Source organism: Mastacembelus armatus, chromosome 2 (assembly GCF_900324485.2).
Source record: "Mastacembelus armatus chromosome 2, fMasArm1.2, whole genome shotgun sequence".
NCBI lineage: Eukaryota > Metazoa > Chordata > Actinopteri > Synbranchiformes > Mastacembelidae > Mastacembelus > Mastacembelus armatus.
In genome coordinates, this window is record NC_046634.1 from 4,988,114 (window position 1) to 5,007,915 (window position 19,802).

A 19,802-nucleotide genomic window follows, 5' to 3' on the forward strand; every position below is an offset into this window, starting at 1 on the left:
AACAAGGTGGTGTGGTCTTCAGATCCCACTCTTCCTGTATATTTTTTGTGTGTGTCAAATATCTTAAATCAATCAGTTTATCATTTTTAATTTTGTAAACCGATCCAAAGATTGACTAGTCGTTTAAACACCTTTAATAAGTACATGACTTAAAATAACTCAGGGCTCTTTGAAGTATTGTCACATGGAGTTGTACTTGGAAATTGCAGAAGACAACTAAGATGGTGTTTGAATCACTTTATTACATTTCTGTGTACATCTAATAACAGTTAAGTCAGACTGTGACGGAACCTGACGTGAGCCATGCAGACTAAAAGCAGACTTATACTGCCCTCTAAAGATGAAACAAAGGAGAGGCAGTACAGTGCTGGTTTAATTTCTGCTTACAACTGGCAAAGCAAACAAAACCAGCAACGCCAGGAGTCAGGACATGGATAATTTGTATACAAACTGCAATGATTTTACAAAGATTACTTAAAATTGACTAAGTATAGTAACTACTAAAATACTTGTTTTGTGTGTGCCAATTATGGACAATATATTCCCACAATGAAATGCACTAGACTCAATTCAGAGATGTAAAACATGGATGGCTGATTGCAAGTGAGCACCAAGAGCATCCCAGAATTTTGGGAGTCCCTTTTCAGATGCAAGTGCACTCTTCAGCTATAATGTTAGGCAAGGTCTCATATTTGAACGAGTATCCGCCATCAGATGTTGTGGTTATTCTCAGGGACTTCATAGTCCCAGGGACTGGAGCACAACACTGGGTGATTCCCAGTATGGTGGAGGTTTGATCCAGGGATGAGCAGTTCCCATGACAGTAGTAGAAAGTGAGAACTTTTGGATGAACAATCCAGTTGTCCCAGCCTAGCTCCTCGAAGCTGATTCCAATCTCTGCTCGGTGGCAGTCTCTGCGCTCAGGCCTGTTCTGAGAGGGGCGCTGGAGCAGATCAATAACAGAAGGAGACCAGGGAATGGTTAGTGGTGTGTGACGTGGTGATCGAACAGGACTATGGGGCTGAGCATGGAAGTGCAGAAAGGGCATCTTGTCTGGTTCACTGTCATGGCACTGACATGTCAGACAGTGGACCTGGAGCAGAAAAGGGCCCTCAGCCACATAGGCCAGCAGGTTCTGATCCAGGTGGTAGATGGTCCATCCGTCTGAGCTCATCTTTGATGGATCTTCTGCTGCCTGAAGAAGCTGCTGTGCTGAAGTGATAATAAACAGAGGGGCAGAGGAGTTTCCTGTTATCCCTTCGCCTGCATAGAACCAGAAGTGTGCAGATGTGACTAAAGTCCCGTGACTGTTCATGGAGGGCTGGAAGTAATATGTGAAGTGTACGTCAGAGGTTTTTCCAAGAGCCAAGTCAACTCTGGCACAAGATGAGTCTGTCAAGTAGGAGAGAGAAAAGTAAATGACTGTAACGCTTTTTATTTGACCATTTTTGGGGCTGCTGTTATCAAGAGGAGACTTCACTGTGGATCAAACTTCACATTTTTTAACTTCAGAGTCATACCATCATACTAAATCTAGGCTTTAATCTAGAACTTTATTTCTGATTCAGATCTGCTGTTCCACATCTGCAGGATGCATAGTGTGTCATTTGATATGATGTGATTTCAACATTTTATGTATTTAAAACATAACAAAATATTCAAATATATTTGGAATTTCAAATCTTCAGTGCATCTTTACAAAATTTTTGGTAGTGTATCTCAATCTTTCTGCAGAATAATCATTTTACAGGACAAAAGCGCCTTTGAATTGTTGTCTTGAATTTAGGGATCCAAAGTTGAGCTAAATAATTTAGGAGTAAACGTGTTGAAATAATTTTAGGAATGTTATTAAGGTAAAAATACAACAGCTTCTCACCAGAAGTGGGGAAGAGAATAATTTGAGACGTTTCCTTGTTGAGACTGGCTTGATGACTGACCCGTGCTGTCCTGCTAGTCCTGGGAGCCCTCCAATGCCTGAGCCTTGCTTCTGCTTGTGCCATGTGCCCATTAGGACCCTGCCTTGTGCCCACAGGAGGCTCCTCTAATCCAAGGCCCTCCAGAACCCGCTCTGTGAACCAGGACAACACAGCTTCCCTCGACAGCTCCTCTCCCTCGCAGGCTTGAATCAGACCATGGATCCACATAGAACCCAGGATAAGAAGAGCACAGGACACCATGACTAGTGTATGACAAGCACTTAAAACAAAATACCTCTGAGAGTCTGAATATATTATTGGTCTAGAGAAGCACAGAGAATGTATCAGGATGGACTTCCAATTGGGTCCAGAAAACTATAAGTCTCTCCTGTAACTTTCCCTATTCTCACACATATTTGTTTGACTTTGCAGTTATCTGAGTCTGAGTGAAGTTTGCAAGCAAAAGCATTTTACTTCCAACACACAAATGGAAGATAGGAAAGAATGGCCTTGAGAGTTGATATTGCATTATCTGTTTCTGTAGCTGTTTCACACAGTATTAGGGAAATGCGTGTTTTATTTTTTTTCTTTTGTGTTCCACAGACCTGTTTTTGTTTGGTTTTGTTTACTTAAAGCTCAAACAAGAATCAAATTATCATCTGCGCTAAAAACCAATGTACATGTGCATTATTATTGTAAAACACAATAATACAGCCTTGGATTCTGATGTAGCAGTTTCTACACTATTGTGAGGTTAGTGTCACATTTTCTGAGCTATTTTACTGTACATGAACTCTAAAATTACTTGAGAGGCGTTATACCAATACAAATAACTTCAGTAATTTGTGACCTGCAGACATACCTCAAACACAACACACCTGTTTTCCCACTAAACAAAAAGTCATCGTCTACTGTAAGACAAACCTGTGTGCGCCTTCTTTATCTCACCGGCCTTGAATCAATTTCTGGAAAATATTTTTGTCAGCAACTTAACAGGCCAAAGACAAGACACTCAGCAGAGACTTTACTTTGAACCAAGCAGTTGTCTTTGGAGTTGTATTTTTAAAATAATGAATAATCAATAATGAAGCATCACACAACTTATGACACGGATCTGCTAAAACTGCAATAGGCAATGATTAACAAATACCTACTAATAGTAATAATTTACAAAGAAATGCACATGAACTTAAATGTCATACGCAATTAAAAAGTCTTAACTATAAAACTTTGCTGAACAGCGACTACTGTGGCCACACTTGGAATTGCAGGTTTATAAGACGTTAAGTTTCATTCACATTTGACGTAAAAAAAAAAAAAAAAAAAAAACAGGAGTAAACACTAAAATAAAATTTGCCTCAGTTCTCTTAGTAACGTAAGGTTACTGTGCACACTGTGCTCCCCGTCTGAATGTACCATATTAGAAACACCTGTGCTGATCGCCCTAACAAAGATCACCTGCCTCAAACAACAAACGTTCCTGTCGAGGTAAGTGTTTGAACCTTTTATTTTACTGTTGTGGTTAAAATGTTAAATGTTTGTCACATGTTATTTGCTGCTTTCGTTTTAAGGTAAATTGCTCTCCATAAAACTAAACAGTAAAATGTATCTAAAACCATCACAATGACAAACAAGGGGTATATCTACATGGAATAAAACGCCTTCTTGAATAAGTGTTTTGAGTTAAGTTAAACAAAGCCAGACTGGCTCCTGTGGCCTCTTATTTGTGTTACATATATTGCATTTTATCCAAGGGCAAAATGTAAGACTGGGATAATCTAAAAGTATCATACTGTTTTTATCAGTAGGGGGCGCTAATACACCACCAGATGTGCCTGGAAATGTTCTTGACAGTCTTTGGCCACAACGTTATTTTGCTTTAAACAGCTGATGTGTGAAAAAAAAGTTCTGAAATTGACTTCTAGTCTATTTTACATAATTGAGACGACTTAATTCAGTTCAACAATTCAAATTCACTGCTAATATCTGTCCCAGAATAAAGAGTCTGAATTATTTATATATATATATATATATATATATATATATATATATATATATATATATAAATGCACAGTGTGTGCGTGTTTTTATGTAGCACAAACACTGAAATCATTTCACGTTGACTGCCTCAAATGAATAAAAGTATCAAACATGATATTTTGTTACTTACAGCTATTGTCCCAATCAAAATGATTGGATATGTATGTTGTGCTGTTATATCACTGCCGTACAGTTGTATGAATCACTAAGTCCTGCCTTTATTAGACTTTCTTTTTATAGCTCCAACTGTCACACTCATGCTGTCTTTCTCACACACACAAACACAATCAGACACACAAATTTGGGTTGATAGCATTATCTGACAGCCTTTGAGTGTGACAACTTTGTACGTGTGTGTGAGTGTGAGTGTGTGCGTGTGCGTGCGTGCGTGCGTGCGCATGTGTATAGGTCATGCATGGCAGCTCAAGAAGTGTGACCTATTCGTGGTGGTGCAGCTGTCATTTCCAACCTGAGGGAGTTGGGGCTGAAGCAGTGAGATGGGGGAGAATGGAGAAAGAGAGGAGACAGATAACACAAGCTGATGTAAGTACCTAGAAGCCTAAAAATGTGTACTTTTTAAAGTACTTAGTAAAGTATTGTAGTTACTAATAAAAACACAGTAGACCAGAAAGTCTGTGTGGTTTGACATGTAGGTAAAAGAATCTCTGTCTCACCACTCTTCAACAGGATTAGGGCTGCTGAAAGCGACCATGGCAGTGGCTGATAATGCTCCATGATCTAGGGTGGACTTACACCTACATCCTGTGCTTGCTAAAGCTCACACAGACATGTTGGCTTTTGTAAATGATTTATGATGAAATATTTTCCTCCATGGATCTTATTACCATAACTTGGTAATAATAATTAAGGACATACTGTAAGTGAGGTAAGGTGCAATTTATTCTGTTATCATGGAAGGTCTATTTTAGGCAACTAAATTATAACTTAGCATGTTAAGCAAATTCAAATGATGACATATTCTTGTATTCAGTAATAGTTTTATCTATTATCATTTGAACAGAGTTTAGATTTTTAGAAAATTGGATAAACTTTAAAATGAACTGGAGAGTTGAAACAAATCATGGCCTCCAATGTACTTTAGTAAGACTATCCAATAAACCTTCCTCCTTTGACTTTTATAACTTTTACGTCTTTATACCTACATGATTATCCACTTGATAGAATCTGTAGCTATAGTAAAAATGTTCTACTGATGGGTAACTGCATATTGGGCCTTTAGGTTCCTAAAAGGCATCAGGCTCCAGAGAAACACAGATCATTTTCACTGAATAAGTAGTGACCCTATCAATGTTAAGTGTTGTCACCTGCAATCTATCTTTTCCAGAGTGAAAATTGTTAGTAGATAACTTCAGTGTCATTCTAATTGACATCCTATGGTCATTATAGCCTCCAGTGCAACATCCTCTGTACTTGCTGAGAGCCCAGAGACATCTGAATCAATGGAGTCTATCAGAAGTCTTCAGTAGCTGCTGTTCATTACAAATCAATTACCAGAACAAAAGTACAGTTTGTAGAGAAGTGTAACAGAAGCATGATGGCAGAAGACTTTGGATCCACTCCCGGTCTCAACATCCGAGCCAAAAGGGCCAAAAATATGATGGATCAGGTTGTTCCAGAAGTCGGGGCCTCACCGCAGAAAAGCATGCCACCAGTTTTCCTCCGTAAACTGCGCAAGGCAGCAGTGGGAACAGGCTGTGATATCCGACTGAGGGTGTCAGTGGCAGGATTTCCAAAACCTTCGCTGGCCTGGTACCACAATGATGAACTCCTTCCTCCATCAGAAGCCCAGGATCCAGGGGGACTCTGGATCCGGGACTGCCACACAAATGATGCTGGCTTATACACATGTGTGGCAACTAATGACCTGGGACAGGCAAGCTGCAGTGCTGTCCTGGCCATTATGGACCTTGGTGAAGGTAAACACACACAGCTGAAACATACTTTGATAGTTTAATAGAATAGTCTCAATCATATTTTATTTTGAAAAGGTTCATGTTTAGTACTAGTTAAAGAAAAATGGAACAGTCGCCTACTTACAGTAACTTTCCTTTGTGTAAAGAATGTCAGCTGATTTCTATTTCTTCCCATGAAACAGTATCCCAGTCGGGATTGTCTGTCATTTCCCAGTTTATCTTTTCACCTCGGCCTTGCAGGGAGAAGGACAGTGTTTGTTAGTGTGTCTGTGGTATGTTTTAAGCTAACTCTTCTCCATGCACCTGTAACTAACTCTCATATGCAATGCCAGAATCCTAGATGTGACTTATAGTTCTATTTTTATGTCACAGTTTGCAGTGGAGGCAAACTAAAAAAAAAAAATAAAAAATAACATTTTGATGTCTAGAGCACTGCACTAAACTGCATTTTGCAACAACATTAACATTGGTGGTATAAATATTTGCGACCAGCTTGTATCATCCATCCTTTGCCTAGAATACAGAATATGGTTTGCACAGGGATCGCTGTATAGACCATGGTCTTGTTGCCTTAGACTGTGGAGAAAGTTGACAGTTGAGCTCACATGTTACCAGCTCTCACACTATGATCTGGCACATATGGTCCAGCTGGCATATCAGTTAACACCTCTCTCTCCCGCTCTACTGGTTTTGATCTTCTCCCATCAGTTCCACTTTAGTTTCTACTTAACTTGTTTTTATGTTTGTCATGATCTCTGCTTTTGTCTTTGCTAATTCATCTTATGTCACATTTTGAGTTTGGGTTCTTGTCTATCTCTTGAAGAGTTGAGAATTGACTTGGACTTGAGAATTGAAACCCCAAAGACTTGAACTGAAAGTAATTTTAGGTAAAAGAAGCAATTAAAATAAATAAGATAGCAACAGGTAGGCCAAGCCTAAATGTGAACCTTAAAATATTTTGTTCTTTTTTACCAGTGTCCTTGTTTTTATTCATTTTCAGTGTTTGAGCTGTTTTATTATCTATCTGACCTCCAAGTCTTCCTCCTCCCCTCCTCTCTCTGCTTGTGGTTATTTATGGCCTGGTATGTGCTGTATTAGCCAGAGGGCTCGTGCTCTACTGATGTGTGGATGCCGCCGGCTCCCTTCTCTGATTGCACCAGCAGACATCACAGATAATTATAGCATCACCGTGGCCAAGACACGGCGCTGTCACACTTAATCACAGTCAGTGTGATGAAACAGAGATGAGGACAGTGTGCTGGGTTGAGTGGGGGTTTGTGCATGTGTATTTGTGTTGATGTCTTTTAGTGTGTATCTCCAGTTACTTTTAATGGCTGTTCTGGCTGCTTTTGAGCGGCACTCAATGAGTCACTTGGTCAGTCCTGTCTGTCACTTTAAGATATCATCTTGAGATCAGACCAACCGGAAAGCAGAATGGTGCTGTGTCACAAGTCTAGACTTCATTATTGACGTCAGCCTGTGGCGTAGTGCTTTTGATTAACATACTGTCAGGCATCTAAAGGCTGGATAAGCAATTTGATGGAAGCTCCGAAAAAGCAGCACATCAGTCATCTCTGGTATTTTAAGCCATTTTTACAATAGGATGTCAGTTTTTAGTTTTTTTTTTTTGTTGCTGTGATGCAGGAGCATGAACATTCCAGATGTGACTTGCTGTTTCTCATAAGATAACTACTGAAGTGCTCTTTGTTGCACCTTTTTAAAACAGAAGTCCCAAGCTGGGGTTTGGGACCCCTTAAGGGCCAAAAGATAAATCAGAGGAGTCACATGATTATTCTACATGGAAATGGACTTTCATCTTTACTGCATTTTTCAGATATTGCCTTGTTGTTTAGGCATAGATCCTTTTAGTAAGAAGAACATTGTGTTCAGGTAGCTTTAGGTTTCTGGGTCAGAGCAAACTGTCTTTTCTGCTGCACTAGTGTCTAAAGTCTAAAGGAATTGAAGTTGCAACTGCACAGTCGGTCTGTTTTTTTTTTTGTTTTTTTTTTGAAGTGACATAATTTTACTTACATAAATTTGGAGAACCCCTGAAGCTGCCAGGGTTGAGACATATCCTGGTTTGTAATCTGTAGTTTGGTTTGCACACCCAGTGATACTCAGTCCTATATTTCCCTATGTATACCCTTCTACAGACATGCCATGTTGTGTAAATGTACATCTTTCAAACTCAGTGCCCTCTATGCTTATACACTGAGGTTTTCATTCATGAGAGTGTTAGTAAATGCACACATGCAAAGAATCACTTTGAATCCTTGTGATCCTGTAATAATTTCTCTCCCATGGTCTGAACTATATTTTATCTCATGAAAGGCTACAAGGTTATTTTCACCTCCAGCTCCAAGGTTTCTGAGCAGTTAGCTCTTTGAAATAGATACATCTCACTTCATCTGGTGTCCCTGTGTCTGTCTCATTGTCCCATAATGTATGTGCAGTTTTAGCATATGGGTAATGGTGGATTTAAACATGTCTGCCTTGTGCTCAAGTTTCAAAACTCCCTGTAGTCCAAGCAGTGTGACCCAGTGTGACAGCAAAGGTCGTTCACTTTCTGTATAGCAGTGTTTAATCTCCTGTTATAACTGGGGTGGTACTTTTTTGAGAAAGGGGGTGCAGAGGGAAAGTACAGTACAAGTGAAGGGGTTGTACTATGCAAGACTTGAAATAGACTGCTGAAGTTTGTGCTCATTGGAGGGAGGACTGGGAGAAGACAGGGGAAGAAATACAGTCATGGGCTGAAAAAGATAAAGTTTTCATGCCCTGCAGCTTTTGTAAGATGGAACATCCTTGCTTAACTAATCACTCATTTCATGCTGCAGAGGCCATTTTAAATAGATGTCATAGTAAGAGAAGACGGCACTGGGAGACGTTGGTCTGTTGGAGTCATTTTGAAGTTCTCATATTTTTAGTGACATGTCTTGATAGAAAAGACTTGAGGACAACTTGTACTTAAGGAAAAGTTCTTTAGAGTATAAGAGGCCATCTCGCCAGTTTTTAAAGGAACATACTAAAGAAATCAAGAACCATGTTCCGGAAAGAGCTGCTTGATGCACGGAAAGCTTTGAGAAGTGTCAGGGAAGGTGTGGGTGGGCCGAGCAGCAAGAAGCAGAGAGGTGAGTGGGAGCTGGGAGTATAATTCATATACTACAATAACAACATTTTTGCTGGGCCTCCGTTAGCAGGTTGATTTAAGATGGATCATGCTGTACCGAAGAATTATAAAAAGCATACTTAACTGAATGGAACAGATGTAATGGAAATGTAAAAAGGTAATACACTTGAGGCTGCTGTTGTTGCTGCTTAGCTGGATTCAGTTAGTCTCTCCTTTATGGTCATGGATAATGCTTTTTACTGCAGGCTTTATTTTAATGTACAACGTTCTATCTGGCATAGTACAAGTATAAATATGGCTGTGTCATTCAAAAGCATTCAAATTGTCCAAATGGATCATTTTCAACTGCTTGAAGAAAACAGCAATAGTAATAATATCATTGCCTCATCTGTTTTACTGAAAAACTAGCCTGGAACCACATCTGAAATAATGTTTTTCCAAAAACAGTAATAAAATAAATATTGTCCATTTAGTTCTCATGTCAACACATGATAATTTACAGAAAGTATGTTTTCTCCTGCTTTTAAAAGATTTCTTTTAAAATCAGTCAATCAAAGATTTTTTGTGTCAAATGTGTTACAGGCTATTGTTTAAAAGACCTTTAAGGAAATTCTGTAACTAAAGGACCTTGCAATTTAATGGCTGGTAAAATATGTTAAAAAGTCCTCAATGTCCTTAATCTTATTAATTTTAAGTGTTGCAGTTGAACTTTAGACCCACTTGCCTGCTCAGTTAATGTCCTGACTGTTACGGACCATACACAGTATGACATTCCTGCTCTCATATTACTTGTCTAACCAGTCCTCTTGATGGGACTGCGACTGCCTTACATTCGCATACTTGAGCTGAGATGATCTATAGCTTGATTTCACAGTCTCTAGATATCATGTTCACAGGCAGTTAAGTTTTCTGCTCTCATGAAGCAACTGAGGCAATATTTGAGGGTAAAACCAGTGCTGTTTCCTTGGTGTTTGGTCTGGCAAGGGTGTGTTTGTGTTCCATCCCATTGGTACACAGTCATTCACAGGAACCCGCAGGGATTTGGTCAGGATTAGCTGGTAGGATCAGGTTGCAGTGTGACTGTCAACATTGGCCACTGTCATTTGGGATTTCCAAACCACTGCAACATATGAACCGAATTGACATACTCCGACTCATATTTGCTTCTGAAGGGTTTTTGGTGGCACCTGCTTTACTGTTTTTCTACTTTGAACAGATGAGTGCACAGCACTTGAGTGTCTAATATGTCAATTTGGTCTATGTTTTAGCCTAAAACTACAAATACATGTGTAGCATGCAGGTATCACAACTTTAAATGCATCCATATAATGTTATTAGTCTTCTTCACACATTTTCCTTTACATACAACTTTCTCATTCATAGCACAACATCTAACCCAAGGGTTAAACCTGAACACAGATCCTACCTGTGACAGCAGACGTAAATTACAACCAAGATATGGAGAGGAGTGGTGAAATGATGTTATTTATTTTTAATTTTTATATTGATTCAGCCATGGCATTGACTTAAAAACAGTTTTTGTTTGTCTGGTTTTGTTCTGGAGGTTCTTGTTGCAGCCTTTTCATTTTTGATCTCACCATGTGATTTTACTGATTCTGTGTGTTGAGGACACAATACAATTTGAGCATTCATCTGCTGCATAGACAGTTGAAAGGGAAGATCTGGTTTGGTATGACTTGGTCTGGACTGAAAAACAAAAACAGTACATGTGATGTAACAGAAGCTGAATCTGTTTTTGGTCACAGAGATTATGCCACACTTGCTGCTGATAAAGCTGTATGCCTGGAAGGCATCCATCAAGGCAGCTCCACAGAAAGCAGCCTTTGTCACAAAATCAATTGGTTTCCATGAATGCTGCTTCCTTTCTGGTTGTTTTAAGCTAATTAAACTATAGCATGCTCCACATTGCACCTGTCCAAAGACTTTTTAATGTCCATTCAGTGTCTGTGACTTCTCCATTGCTGTTATGATTGCAGAAGACAGGTTGCAGAAGACAGGTTTTGCATCTGTGAGGCTGTGTCTGATACATGTTGTGGATCAATAATGAGAAGTGACTTGTTCAAGTATGTGTACGTTGCAGGTTTAAGCAGTGCAGAGGACAGCGTGGCCTCCAGAGCCATTAAACAAACCAGATTCGGAGTAAGATAAATGACATGCACCAACAAAATCACATAGTCTTTTCTAAATGGATGATATTTTGTGATATTCCAGCCAGAGATCGGTCAGTTGTGGCTTTTAGTGAGCACCCTCATGAGAGATATTTCCAAGCAGCATGAAATGGAACGCTCACCACCGTATCTGGCCTCTGATTGGATGACGGTCATGCAATCTTTTGTCATGATGGACTTATTGATCTTGGGGTGTTTGAACTGTTACTTGGGGGTGTATCCCGTATCACGCATAAAGCATTGGTATTGATTGGTGCACTTTCTGCCTGACCGAATGCCTCTCACTGGTGATGGATGTAGGAGGAGTGTGAGGCAGGCGAGGGTGAAGAAAGGGCGTTTGTTAAAATAACAGCAAACTGCATCTAGGTTTATTTTTAGTGAAACAGGATGATAGGTAAAATTCTATAAAAGAGGATCTTCTTTAGCTGGGAGATAATCATCAGATAAATGCAGAAAGAATAATACTGACCACAATCAATTTGATGAAGGACATGTGGGGGAGCACATATGCCTCTGAAAGAATAATTAATGTGTTGTTTAGTGACACAGTGAGGGAGGTTTGAAGGGGGAGGTAGATGGTGGGAAGCAGTTACATATTCTTGTCATGTTTGCTCAACAAATCAGACATCCTGGACAAGAGCATTTCATTATATCTGTCTCTGATTTACTGATTTACACAAAGCAAATGTTTATCAGTAATAATTCTGTGAGATGAAATTGATGTGAAAGAAGGAGCAACCCTTTCCTTTCTATGCAGCCAAAATGTGCAAGATTTGATCCAAATGTTCTGATATAAATCGATGTAAAATTGCTTTTTGTGTTACTCTGCTTTGTTTGCTGACATGTTAGCCATATTTATTTCATAGGATAGAAATATGTTGATGTTGTATTTACAGTTTGTCCAAAAAATCCATATTTGGCTGTTCAAGTCTAAATCGCTCTCATCTGAGGCTGTAACCTTGACCCTATCACTGGAATAATGATAAATAATTGATTGGTTTTCCTAAGGACTACTAGCTTCCTTAAAAAGGAGAATAAAGAGGGGAATGGAGGAAGAGGGTGTGAGGATGATGTAAAGATTTGGTTTTATTCAGAAGGAATGGACATTTTCATATTTTTAAGGAAACAGACACAATTCATTTACCTTTCCCCCCTTTTTTATGTCTAGAAATTCCACTCCTTTGATCCTATCATCAGTGCCTCTTCCTGTAGCTTGTTTTCCTCCCGCTTTGCCTTTTCCCTCATGAATCTTTTCCCCAGCATCCTTGTCTCGTGCTCACGCCTCCACTCTCTGCTTTCCATCTCTGCTCTTTGTCTATTTTCCTCTCTCTTCCCTTTCTCTCTTCCTATTTCTTTCCCTCAGTCTTGCTTTGTCATTTTCCTCTTCTGCTGCTCAGGAAAAAAAGTCATCATGCCTTAGTTGTAGCCATTTGTTTTCCTCATTTTTCCCCCATCTTCTTCTCTTGTTTTTTTACTCTCATCAGTGAGACCTCCAACCCCCACCTCCTCTTGCTTTGAGTGCGCTCTTGATTTAAGCAGAATGGGCAAGGGGGTGTGAACAAACCAGCGGAGAATTGCCACTCTAAAGGCAACCTCCACGTCAGAGAGAGATGCTTTTCACATCAGCGGATACACACTTAGACACAAAGGCACCTGGCTTCGGCATATTTGCATCCTTTCTCTTTCTCTCTCCCTCTTTTTACTCGTCTTTGCTGCCAGTTAGGAGAGTAAACACGCCCACGCACAAAAGGCAGTTGAATCCCGTGTTAAATCTTGATTCTTTCGTTGATGCCACACCCTGGGCTTTTTTCTAGGGATGTTTTAGTGAGCTCATGCCACAGGTAATCTTGCACATTTGACAGGAAGTGCTATTTGAAGATGAAGAAGATCTGGTCCAAAAAGAGATTTCAGGTGAGTTTGCTTCTTTCTAGAGAAAAAACCCAACATTTATTGCTGGTGTTATTAAGCTGTATCCATGCGATTAGTAGGTTTGTACAAATTGAAATGTCATGTCATGCCCTTGATTCCTGATAATCAGATGCAAATTGTTAATTTTTGATAACATGGGTAAAAAGAAATTAATTTATGTACAGCCAAGCAGCCAATTCTGCTGGAAAAATACTAAAAAAAAAACATGACATGGATAGACATGATGCTTTCTGTCCTGTGTTTGTTGTCTAATATCTGTTGACAAATTGAGGATAAATCAGGAAAACTAAAGAAGAAAGCCCATGGAAACTCTGGTTGCCAGGTAGTATGAGAAATGCTTTTTAGTACAGTATGAGAGATGAAAACATGCTGAAGCTCTTAAAATTCACTTTCGCATCATCAAAACATTGGAAATTTCTGCTGTACCACTGTGCACACTCTCTGTCCTGAAACTTCTATTTTTCCTTGGCAATCCTGACAGTTTTTTACTTAATAAGTAATTCATGTAACAGGTTCCACAAAGTCGGAGCAGATGAAAAGTGTGTCAGTAGGCTACGCTCCATGGAGACATGAGAATCAGGGCAGCCAGTCACAAGGGCTACGAATAGAGCAAAGCACAGAATAAAGGTGATTTCTGATGGTTGCTTTGCCTCCTCTGTATTCAGCATCAGTGTCAACCCTGCGAGACATGTTCTTTTTCTTCCAGCAGTAGAATTGTTAGGGTTTGGATTAATGGAATATTTTCAGAAGTATTTGGCAAATCCAGCATTTTCAAAAGAATGCTGTTTGTGGCTGGGTTTTGCTGATACGATTGCCTTGAGGCCTTAACAATGGACTATGACTGCGATGGAAGCTTCTAGTGGAGTATGTCAAACAGCAGTTACCACCAGGCTTCAGTTAATCAAACTGGCTGACACCAAATGTTATCCTGTGAGGAGTGCACAGCAAATATAGGGGTAAATGTGTGCCAAACGAGTCGTTTCTCATTTGCTACTTTTGCTTTCGATTCACTGCAAAGCTATGAGTCATTCTGAGAAGCTTTCCTTGGTGCTGGTCAACAGTCTTTCTAAGAAGCAGTTTTTTCAAGCTGTACTATCAGTAGAGACACTTACTCAAAGAGAGGCTGTTAGATATTTTCCATCATAGGACTTCATCTTTATTATAGGGTAGATATGACCAACTGATTAGTTGATCAGGAGAAAATACTGTAAATCAGCAATCATTTTGATAAAGTACAGTTTCTCCATTTTCAGTTGTGAAGACATGCTGCTTTAAATTAGCTAATTTATAATCTAAATAAATATCTTTTCAGTTTTGGACATAGGAATCCCCCATCTTGCTTGTTTTGACACATAGCATTAATAAAAACAAAAGACATCTTTGCAATGCATACAAGAACATGCAAGAGCCCTGTGGAACTCACAATTGTTTTTGTTGAATAAGAATAATTTGTTAAACTTGCTGCTGTCACCATAACTATGTGTACAGGATCAAACTCATAAACATTACTGTCTAATAAACTTTCAGCTCAAAGGTACACTTACTGTCCTTTATGGAGAAACCTGAGTCTGCTCTATTAAAAGAGAAGTAGCACTATGTGTTGGGATTATTTGGTTACACATACTGTTCCCAAGGTCTGGAATGACCCTTTTGGACATTTCTTCTAGTTTAGTGAAAATGCTACAGGATGTGATAACCCCAGTGCTTTTGGTTGGATCTTTGCAGTTTGCACTCAATAGATAACCCAATATTTGGCTGCGTTTGCTGCTGAATAATATGTTGTATTTGTGTCTTGTTTCAGAGAACGGGCCATTCTACACGGACATTTGGCAGATTTACCCATGGTGTGTTGTCAGTGTGAGATTTATAATTCTATTCTACTGTCACCTACTGTGTTTTGTACTTTGTTCAATTTCTTCTTCTTTTCATTTGTTTCTGTTTGGGGTTTAGCCTTCACCAGTATGTTTCACCTGTATTTAATCCTCTTATAACTCTTTTGTATATGAAAGTTGTTGTAGAACACCGATAATACTTCAGGTATTTATATGTCTTTACTGCTTGACTGCTTACACCAAGAGTGGGTTTTATTATTGTTCATCCACCCCCACAAAACAATGTTTTTCTAATCGCTCTCTTGCCTCTGCATAAAATCCTTGAGTGAATAATGTCAGGCCTTCATGATTTATGATATAACATTTGGCAGTTTTAGAGCAATGTGTGCTTTAAGGTAAACTAGAGGCTGTACTTGACTCCATCGTACTTAAGTTACATTTCAGGTTGTATTGTGAAATATGGTCCCTCATAATTATACTGCTGAGTGTTCAAGCAATGCAACTTTATGCGGTACAACTCGGTGGCTCTACATACTCACACCAATGGAAATACACTGCCAGCAGTGTGATGAGTTAATGGTCATTGTTCATGTTACACTGGTTTTCTTATCATTAGGCCGACCTTCTGGAATTATCTAATCAGGATCTGAGGCACAATGAGGTGCAGCCTATTTTGTGGTTTTCGTCCTCTTCCTGCACAAGCTCTCTAACCAGTAAACATATCTGTCAGCAATTCAGCAGTTTGGCTGGTGATTTTAGACACTAATGGGTACGAAGAGGATTGGTCGTGTGGGTGAGAGAGATGCTGGTTTCCATAGTAACGGTGCTCTCCCGTCTGCCCTCTCTTGCTGCCACTATGGAAGCGAAGTTTTCCGCTCCTGCCGAAAGCAAAGCTATGGTAAACCTGCCTGTCTTGATTCATTTTTGTCTTTATTTTTTCTACCCATTCGTCCTTCCCTGGTTTCATCTGTTCATCTTGCTGTTGTGATTTCACTGTGAACTCTCAGAAATGTGGTTCAGGCAGTTTATTATGAACAGGTCTGTGGTTTTTGTTTTGTTCAGTTTTCTTTTTTTATTGTGCTTTCTTGATCTTCATATTTAAAATCATCTGCCTCAAGAAATCATAACTTTATAACATTATATTTGTCTACACATGCTGTAGTTGTCTTTTCTTTCTGTTTTTGAATGTTCCTTTAAAACTAAGACCACCTCCCCCTTCAAACCTCCTTCTGTCACTTTGAATTTTCTAAATATTTGATGCTCTTTTAAATATTCTTAGGTTAAGCAATAATGTGTTTCAGATGAGATTTTACAGATAAAAAATAATTATAGATTAAATACACAAAAAACCACAATAGTCAGTCTAAAGAAAGAAACTTAGTGAATTCAGCTCACTCTGCTGTTTTGTTACCAAAGTCAAACAAATCCATACCCGAGGGAAGAGCTTCTATACATACCCCTCCCCTCTATGTATCAGCCATGTATTTTTATCAGCCACAGCTGGCTTCATGTCACGCTCGAGCTTCACCCCATTTATTTCACTCTTGGCGCTCTCTGCGGCTCTTTTCAAGGACCCATCAAACTCTGTGCTGCTAAGCAAATCTGAAATGTCATTTTCTCCAGAACTCCAGCTTTGTCTTTTCTTCTTCCACTTCAATTTCTCTCTTCCTGAATTTCCACCTTCCATCTTCACAAATGTGTTTTTTTTTTTTATTTCAGACTCTGAGACCACAGAGGATGAGACCACAGAGCCTCAGATGGAAACCAAAGAAGGGAGGCACCAAGACAAGGCTGGACGGAGAGGGCCTGCAGGTATTTCATCCAAAATCTTAGTTTATGCAGTTTCAGCACCTCTTAGATTAACAGCTGACATTTGAACTTTTGCTTTTTAATTTTACACCTCCTATACTTGAAGAGGATGATACAGTAAAAAGAGTTTTAATAGCTCTTTAAATCAAATTTATGAGGTGATACTGCAGCACAGACATTGCTGCCAAAAATGCCCTTTTTCTAAATCAAACTTATGATACAATTCTGATCAATAGATTTAATAGTGTGTTGTTATCAGATTAGCCCAAGATATGTTGGATGAAGTTCGATATGGCAGAATGCATAAATCCCTCATGGTGTGATGCAACAGTGTGACACACTGCCCTAGTTTCCAGCAGGGAACCTGTTCAGGTCTACTTCAGGATCGCAGTCTGTGGTGTCACAGGAAACGTAGAGGCTGGTAAACTGAAGCCATTAATTGTACGGTACAGTGGACTAGTGTTTTGCCAGCTTGAATGTATTCTGTTATGACAAATAAAGCTGAGTTGATCACCTGAGATACTGTAGATCTGTAATACATAGTCATTTTATTTATATTACATGATAGTGAATAGACAGTTTTCTCCTCTACCATTTAGAAATGTTTTCTTCTTTCTTTGCTTATACTCAGAGTTAACGTTTTCTAAGGTTTCATTTTGGCAGAACCTCATCACATCCCTCTAGAGACAAACAACAAAAAAAAGGAAGAGACTATCAAATGAGAGAGGGATGATGTGATATATCATTTGTTCTCTTCAAGAAACAAACTGGTTGGCACTACTGCATGCGAAAACTAGAATACCCTTGTTAAACAAGCAAGTGCATTTTGTACAGACAGGCCTTGTTTAGACCTTTGGGACATGTTTGAGACAAGACTCCATTAGTTTTATAACATAGCACTGGAAGCTGGTCTCGATGTTCTGTCTTCAGCAGAAATGCTGCCCAACATTACAGAGAATTAAAATCTGAATTTTTGAAGCTCAATAAATCAAGGGCTTGAAATGTGTAATCTTTTCTCAGTGGTCCCTCTGAAAAGATTTCTCATAATGTTCTTATTTTTGGCTTCATGAGAAACCATTTGGTTTCTGATAGTGGCCCTGTGCCAGTATTGTTTTATGTCCTTAGCTCCGATGCTGTTTTAAGGTTTCTGTCATTAACGGAAGATGCTGACTGCTGTTTCTTTTTGCTGCCCAAGCATTCCTGTGTCTGTTGCTCATCACTAAAATGTCAATCATTACCTAATTTGCAATGGGGGTGGGGTTGGGTGGAGGGCTGTTTAAGTGGCGTGTAACGTAGCCATTACACTATCTCCCTTATTTCCTGTTTTTAAGCAATCAATACACTCTTTATCCATCCATCCATTCTATTTTATGCTGAATATTGTTCCTGTACTACTTCTTACATCAGTGCAATTTACTGTCTACTCTGTATTCTTGATGTTTGTTTTGAAAAATAAGCCTGCAGATATTGTTTGTTTTAAACATTTTTCAACAAATCCCATGAAATGATCAAAACCAATAATGATGTGAAGTATTTTCTGTCAAAACAAAGCCTGGTATATTTTTGTCATCCGTCAGAGACTTCTATCAAAAAACTAATCAGAAGTTTGTATTGAACTGGTTGGCACTTTCCTTCATTACAATGTCAGTTGGGTACTATAGTTTATTTGAAGTCACCGTCCTAATTCCATAAATACTATTAGAGCGGAGAATGAGCAGGAGTCTGTAGCTAAAAATAGCTCCTGGCACAGGCACCATTGGTACCCTCTGTTAATGAACAATCTATGTTTACTTGTTTTATTAGGAAATTACTGTGCCTTTTTAAAAGTATGCAGTGCATTAAAGACTGTGTTAATAATTTGTACCTTTATTACCAGTAGATGTAGGGTTTAGTGCCATAGACAAGCTATGGGAGTTGAAAAATTTTCTTAGATTAATGAACATTGACAATAATGAATGAATTATTGACAAGCCCATGAAAAAATATTTAATAACTCCAACTATATTCTTTTAATTTATTGATAAGTCATATTAATTTGTGCTTTTTAATAAAGCCTCACTCTGTGTTTGCCTCCAGGTGAGGGAGGGAGGATGATGGATTATAATCCAGATGCTTCAGATCGTAGGGCCACTCTTCCTGGTGCCTATGACCCTGTGGTGGAACGGGAGCTACGTGCTCTGGGCTCTCGTCCTCCAGGGTCCCAGTTGGATCCCACAAATCCAGCCAGGCAAGCTCTCGGTGGGGGTCCCACTGAAGGGGCCCCCCCTGTTCGTCACCTGGGTGTGGAACCGTTGATCCGGGCATCTCATGCTAACCTGGCCCGGCCTGTTCAAGGGTCAGAGGAAAGTGTTTCTGTAGGGAGTGATTACTATGGGAGCATGTTCAGCCTCTACAGAGGGAGGACATTTTCTATGCCATTATAGCACATCACCTTTTATTTCCAGGATTCCCCTACAAACAAAAAAGACTGGCCACTAAGTCCAAATTGCAAAGAAAAGTGACATTTTATTCTCCATAGAAGCAATTCACAAAAAATGTACTCCATATAAGCTGTAAAGTTTTTTTGATCTTGTTTCATATGTTCAAGCTTTTTCATGCAGTGTTACTTCTCATTTTTATTTTGAGGTCACACTTTCCTTTGACTCTGTTATTACTGAGTGTAGTTTGATATTAATCTAACAACAATTTCAAGTCTTACAAAATATTTCTTATAGCCGTTACAGAGGACACAATCTGCTAATATGTGCTAATATGTATTATTCAGAACTTCCGAAAACTGTGATTATTACTCCTTTTACCCACTGCATGTTTTCTAGAGCAGCCCATCACTTCTGGATTAACACCATATTTTTATAGGTTTGCTGTGGCATGCATGGGTTACTGGCTTTGATCTAATATTAGCATGAGTGTTCTCACAAATTAATAATCACTTGATTCACATGTTCTTTTTAGGCATGATGTTTTTGTATTTGAATTTAAAGCAGGGAGACCTTTTCTGGCATTTTGTAGGACTTCATGCTATGTAT

The 19,802-nt window shown here is 39.1% G+C and overlaps 2 protein-coding genes across 10 annotated transcripts in view; one reads left to right on the top strand and one right to left on the bottom strand.

Moving 5' to 3' along the window:
- Positions 1-643: 643 nt before the first annotated feature.
- Positions 644-2,177, bottom strand: inha (inhibin subunit alpha). Its single transcript, XM_026302191.1, has 2 exons — positions 1,877-2,177; positions 644-1,392 (listed from the first exon to the last, which is right to left on the bottom strand). The coding sequence occupies exons 1-2, from the start codon at positions 2,175-2,177 to the stop codon at positions 644-646; spliced, it is 1,050 nt and encodes a 349-aa protein (XP_026157976.1).
- A 2,256-nt stretch (positions 2,178-4,433) lies between these two features.
- spega (striated muscle enriched protein kinase a) overlaps positions 4,434-19,802 on the top strand; it is a 40,456-nt gene continuing 25,087 nt past the window's right edge. Inside the window, exons 1-5 of one of the 9 annotated variants that reach the window (XM_026302093.1) lie at positions 4,434-4,499; positions 4,644-4,842; positions 5,364-5,893; positions 16,687-16,779; positions 18,853-19,003. In XM_026302093.1, coding sequence (XP_026157878.1) covers positions 5,509-5,893; positions 16,687-16,779; positions 18,853-19,003 — 629 coding nt within the window. In that variant the 5' untranslated portion in view covers positions 4,434-4,499; positions 4,644-4,842; positions 5,364-5,508. Of the gene's footprint in view, positions 4,500-4,643; positions 4,843-5,363; positions 5,894-7,349; positions 7,468-8,611; positions 9,019-13,069; positions 13,118-14,936; positions 14,993-15,513; positions 15,866-16,686; positions 16,780-18,852; positions 19,004-19,802 lie in introns of those variants that run through there. The other 8 variants (XM_026302095.1, XM_026302094.1, XM_026302099.1 and 5 more) reach the window with 8 other exon arrangements.

Bases quoted from the DNA above. Each gene is read 5' to 3' on its own strand.
- inha (XM_026302191.1), bottom strand. From the start codon at position 2,177: ATGGTGTCCTGTGCTCTTCTTATCCTGGGTTCTATGTGGATCCATGGT. The intron at 1,393-1,876 runs GTGAGAAGCTGT...CCTACTTGACAG, and splicing joins TATTCTCTTCCCCACTTCTG to ACTCATCTTGTGCCAGAGTT.